Source organism: Leptonychotes weddellii, chromosome 6, assembly GCF_054177405.1.
Source record: "Leptonychotes weddellii isolate Sample4059 chromosome 6, ASM5417740v2, whole genome shotgun sequence".
In the NCBI taxonomy this organism is placed as follows: Eukaryota; Metazoa; Chordata; class Mammalia; order Carnivora; family Phocidae; genus Leptonychotes; species Leptonychotes weddellii.
Window position 1 is genome coordinate 87,046,990 of NC_138374.1, and position 6,000 is coordinate 87,052,989.

General features: G+C 49.8%; 1 protein-coding gene across 1 annotated transcript in view; it reads right to left on the reverse strand.

The window, feature by feature from the left end:
• Window positions 1-4,735, reverse strand: part of DPT (dermatopontin) — a 29,054-nt gene extending 24,319 nt beyond the window's left edge. The window contains exon 1 of the mRNA XM_006746587.3: window positions 4,384-4,735. Within this exon, the coding sequence (XP_006746650.1) occupies window positions 4,384-4,688 (305 nt within the window). The 5' untranslated portion in view covers window positions 4,689-4,735. The remainder of the gene's footprint in view (window positions 1-4,383) is intronic.
• Window positions 4,736-6,000: the final 1,265 nt, after the last annotated feature.

Consider the following 6,000-nt stretch of genomic DNA (forward strand, 5'->3'; position numbering starts at 1 on the left):
CCCCTGCTGGAAAATCTGCAGGCTTCTTTGTTGAGTGTGGGGGTGGGGGGTGGAACACTGACTGGGATTTGAATTACCCAAAGCACTCACTAGTCTGATTTAGTCTTGCATACATATTTAGTGGTCCTACTATGCACCGACATTATTCTAGGCCCTGGAGAATATCCTATGCAGCGTCAAATAAGACAAAGTCCCTACATTTGTTAAGCCTGTTTTGAAGGAGACAAACACTGTACAAATACAAATCAGCTAATGACAGGTGCACCACAGCAAATATAAAGCAGGTTGGGGGGTAGAGGGTGGGGAACTTGGGTTCAGACAAGGTGGTCTGAAAAAGACTCTCAGAGGAGGGGGGGCACTGTGTGTCCTGAGTGCTTAGAACCATGAATCGGGGGCATTGCTCTGTACGACACAGAGTCCTGCTCTCCAGTAGAGTCAGATTATGGCAAACTGAGTTTCTGCCCTCTATTCTCAGCTTCAGATTGACCTTAATGCTAACACAGGTCTTGGGACAGTTTTCCTTTCTCCTCTTCTCTGTCACATGACTGGCCTTTGGTGAATTCATAAATTTAAATTGTCAGCTGTGAGAGAAGCTGCCATTTAAAAACACCTTCCTGAGATCCTTTGAAGCCCAGGGCCCTCCCCGGGGGTTGGGGGGGCGGGGGAAGCAGGTGCCAACAAACAGAATGCTGTTCTTTTGAATTCAGGCTCCATGTAAATCTGGCTTGCCCCAAAACCAGCCTCATCAAGTTCCAGATTCATTAAACCTTTACTGACCGCCTGTGATGTGCCAGGCATTTCTTTACATTGAGATTTAGAGTCCCGCCTCTATACATTTCTCCTGCACGCACACAGTGAGACCCCCTATTGTGAGGCGGGTGCCGCACCCTCCTTTTTTTCGGGAATGAGGAATCAAATGCTCGGGACCACAGGGCTAAGAGATGATAGAAACAGGAGCTGTGAATCGAGATTTCCTGGTTCTAAGACCAGAGCTCCGTCTACCACATGACAGCTCAGCCTCACTAGCAAATTCCAGCTTCCATTTTGCTCCACACAGGACCCACATGTCCTCTAGCCCGTGCCACGTCGAGTTAGAGATTCCCTGAGAACAACCGAGGCATGCCCTGAAATGGCAAAGTGCCACTCTTGGGACTCAGGGAAAGCCTCCTGGTGGCCATTAATAGGGGAGCCGGCTTGCACACTCCAGAATATGGCCCCTGAAGAGGTGGCTTTCTACAGAGAAACTATAGCGAACAGCAGTGTTATGAGCCACCCAGCCCATGCTTGGAACACCTTTTATTTTATTGATTTATTTTTAAAGATTTTATTTCTTTATTTGAGAGAGAGTGAGCAGGAGGGAGAGGGGGAGAATCTGAAGCAGACTCCGTGCTGAGCGCAGAGCCCGATGCGGGGCTCGATTGCAGCACCCCGAGATCATGGCCTGAGCTGAAGCCAAGAGTCCGACGCTTAACAGACTGAGCCACCCAGGCACCCCATGGAGCACCTTTTAAATCTGTGCTTCAGTTAGCCTGTGTCTTTAAATTTTTTTTTTTTTTAAAGACTTTACTTATTTATTTGAGAGAGAGAGAATGAAAGAGAGCACATGAGAGGGGGGAGGGTCGGAGGGAGAAGCAGACTCCCCGCAGAGCAGGGAGCCCGACGCGGGACTCGATCCAGGGCCTCCAGGATCATGACCTGAGCCGAAGGCAGCCGCTCAACCAACTGAGCCACCCAGGCGCCCCTAGCCTGTGTCTTTAGTAGGTCCTATATATCGTTGTCAAATCTGTGTTTTAGACTCTTCCTCCCTCTTAAAATAAACCTGCAAGCTGATTCACTTATACAAGGCAGCCAAATTCACAAAACCGTCCACAGCTCTTCCCCCAGAGCAGATTACAAGCTTGCAGCCCATGGGAAGTGTAACTGCCCCTCACTCAGCCTATGAGCAAATTCTTTCCTTCCAGATTTTTCACTGGGACTGAAGTCTAAACTCAAAGCAATAATCATCTAAAAAAGTGCTTCTGGGGTAATTGGTATCAGACCTGGGGCAGTTGAGTTTTACCATAAAGGAACTGTTTTTCATGTTTGTGCATTTTTCACTCTGTGATTAGCAGAGTAGGAGGCAACAGGGGGTGGAAAGGGAGAAGGAAAATCGTTTGAGTCAGCACAGCCCAAAATGTGGAGGAAGAGGGTGGAAGAGTGATCTTACCCGTCAGCCTCTTATTGGACTCCCATTGGCCAAAAAAAACCCCATCTCATGTCCACTCCCTTCCTCTTTTGCTTTGCTTCAAACAGTCTGGGAGTTAATGACAAACCAGATGCAAGTTGGCAAGTTTAAAACTAAACATCATTTGCCTTCTCTCCCTAGCAGGGATAAACACAAGGATCAACAGAATGCAAGAAAAATCCAAATGCATTTTCAAGGCCAAACAGAGCATGCGGTATTGGAGTTGTGGATTCTTCTGAGATCACGTAGTGTGACCACTCATTTTCCAGATGAGGTAGGAGCCTAGAGAGTTGAACCCCTGGGGCAAGGTCACGTGGCCTTTAGAAGCTGGGTCCGAATCCAGGCCTTCTGACTCCAAGCCCAGGGCTCTTCCTTTGGGGTTAAGAAATCATCTCTGAGCGCTGTTTTACTATATGGCTCTAAAAAGGGGCATTAGAAAGGGGCCCCGCCCATATAACGGCCCCCTAGATGGGTGGACTAAGGTGGTGCTGTGCTCCATGCCAGGCAATGGGCCTGGCTAAGGGGATCTTTGAGGTAAGGCTGGACTCTGAGTTGGTCACCTTTCAGAAGGAGTTTTGAATAATTAAATCTGCTCACCAGAGGCAGTGGGGTAGACAAGGGAGGCCCAGTAAAGGGCCCCACCTGCAGCTGCTTATTTGACCCACTCCCCATTCCTTCCACAAGCTGAGCCCCTCCTCAGCCACAGTAACCAAGCTGGTCCCCAAACCTCCCGGGCTCGGCTTCCACTATGACCTTGCAGATCCCATCCTCCCAGGATGAACCACTTCCCTGAGTCCAGTCCCGGCCCCTGGCTGGGCCGATGGCCCACATCAGGCGGGGACAGCAGGCTCTCGAGAAGCTCATCACTGTGGCCAAGGACATACAATTTGGAGTTAAGACTCACTAGATCCAAATCCTGCCTTTACCACTTTTGGGCTGAGGAAACATTTGGGTCTCTAGACCACAATTTGTCTACCTATAAAATGACTTATAGATTTGTTTTGAGCATTAATGAGATAATCCATATAAAGCATCAGCATGGTGCTACCTCAGGGTAAACACTCAATAAATGGCAGTTGTTTTGACTACTCAGAAGTCCCCTCTCTTGCCCGGCTCCTGCACACACGCGTCAGTGTCTTTCCCTCCCGGGGTCTCATCATGGTTCAGTCTGCTGATTGTGCGGTCCCCCAGAGTTTGACCACCCCAACCCACTCTCCACCATGCACTGCTGGAACCCTCACAGAGTCCTGCTCTCCAGAAAACCCAGCGGCAGCGGGGCTTCTTCCTCACTGGACCTGCCTCCCCCAGAGCCCACGTCCCCCATCCCACCCCCCAGGGGTCCTGCCTTCCCATCCAGTCTGCATGAATAGCCAGCCTCACAGGCAGTAGTACTGGGATGGGATCCTGACCGAGGTCTGGGGCTGGGACTGTCACACCCCACAGCCAAGCACCAGCTTGGACCATTTCCATGCCATTGACTGTGGCAGAGCCCAGTGAGGCCAGAACAGCACTTCTCCCTAAAAGTCTTCAGTAAACTATTTTCTGGCAGTGAAACCCACTTTAAATTCAGACAGAGAGAAGGACCTCGGTTCCTATAACCAAGAGAGCACCTTTTAGCAGGGCAGTAGAGAGGTATTTCATTTCCCTTCTCCTTGCCTAAATTTCTTTGTCCCCTCTCCCCCATTCACTTGTTTTAAATCTGCATTTCTCAAACTGTCCACGGTGAGGGTCCAGTCATTTATTGTCCCCAAACTCTTGTGGACCAATACCTTTGCAAAATAGTAAAAATAAATTACTACAAAACGAAAATGCCATTTGGACATCACAACACTGTAAAGTGTCTTAAAAACCCTCAATTCCTGTACCGATCTTTTTGCAGGCTAGTAAAAATTTTGCAGACCCACAGTAGTTCCTGGACGAAATTGAGAGGAGGGCTGCCTCTGGAAGGAACGGAACCACAGAGGAGCCCATCTGCCGTGGGCACTCCCCATCCTGGGTTTCTGTCCTGTCACGTAGGCTGCTGGGCAGCCAGCCCTGCCCCAGCCGCCCCGAGAATGAGTTCCTGGCCCCATCTCTGGAGGCTGGGGTCAAGCGGCCCCCAGGGGACAAATGTGCTGTCATGGCCATGCCCCCCGTCCAAGAGCGCAGGCTGCCCTTACCACTCCATTCCAGCTCTGTTGATTTCCTCCCACCAGCACTCCGTGGGCTCCCCGAGGTTCTGTGGCGTGGGCATGCAAGCGTAATTCCACTGTCTGTCCGAGCCTTCATTCTTGTTGAAGATGCTCCTCACGGCCACCACCACCTGCCCATGGGGACACTGGTAGCTGAAGCCCTGCCGGTTCAGATTCACCCACCCGTCATCACTGTAGTCGTGGTACTGCTGGTAAGGATACCCGTAGTCTCCGTACTGGCCCCAGGCCACGGTGACCAGCGGCAGAAGCACCCAGAGCAGAGCGCGGTCCATGCTGCTGGGCTTCTGGCAAACACTGTCACCCTAGGGCCGCTGGGCTGACCGTTTTGTACAGCTGCCGCTGACATGTGGCTTCCAGATGTGGGTGAGCAAGCTCCAACTGCAGTGTGTCATCGTCCAAGCAGAACTTTTCGGCGTGGAGATCCAGGCCACAAGTCCATCCAGCTCGTTTTAAGGTGGAATTCTAGGAAAATGTGAGGAACATACAAATGAAAGGAATTCCCTGGAGAAAGAATAATTCCGCGCATAGATTATAAAAGCAAACGGCTTCACAGCCCTTAGAAGCCTTCACCGGAGAGGACTGCGTGTCTGCCCCTCGTCTCTCAGGGCCTTCCCTCCCTCTGCTCCCCTCCGCCAGCAAGCCCCTGCATTTTTTTGTCCAAACTAGCCTTCCAGGACCCCACAGATACCCAGAGTGAAATAATAGGATGAAGGGATAGAGTCCTTAAGATTTCTGCAGGGCTCGATGCCTGGTTTAAGTTCTCAGCCCACTGTCTTTCGACTGTGAGTGTATATACGGTGTGCTGGTTTGCAAGGCTGTTCTGTGAATTATTAAGTCACACGTGGCAGTGCTGTGGGCCCATGGGAAGGGAAGTTAGGCACCATCCCTGCACTTGAGCATCCTCCTAAGCTGCGGAAATTGGACCCAGCTACTCTACAAGCTGTGCTCTCCTCTTAAGTGTGTAATGAGTTTAATCTGAATAATCTGGATTCATCCTTCAGTGGTTTTTTCCTCCACGTGAGGGGTTTTCTTTTTATTGAAGTATACTGTACAGATAATAAAAGTCATCTTTTAAAATATTTAGCATACAGTCATTTAACCAGTACCGTAGCTGAGACACAGAACAGGTCCATCAACCCCCCGAAATCCCATTTATATTCCTTGGTAGTCGAATCTTCCCCAGCACCCTGTTCCTGGTAAACCCTGATCGACTCTCTGTCACTATAGCTTTCTATTTCCAGAATGTCAAGTAAATGCAACCGTACGTAAGTAGTCTTTTGTGTCCGACTCCTTTCCCTTTCAAGATTAGTCCCCGCTGCGTGGTGTTCTATGATACGGCGGTGCTATAAGTTGTTTATAAATTTACCAGTTGAAAGACAATCGTTTTTTTTTTTATTCTTATGTTAATCCCCATACATTACATCATTAGTTTTAGATGTAGTGTTCCATGATTCATTGTTTGTGCATAACACCCAGTGCTCCATGCAGAATGTGCCCTCTTTAATACCCATCACCAGGCTAACCCATCCTCCCACCCCCCTCCCCTCTAGAACCCTCAGTTTGTTTTTCAGAGTCCATCGTCTC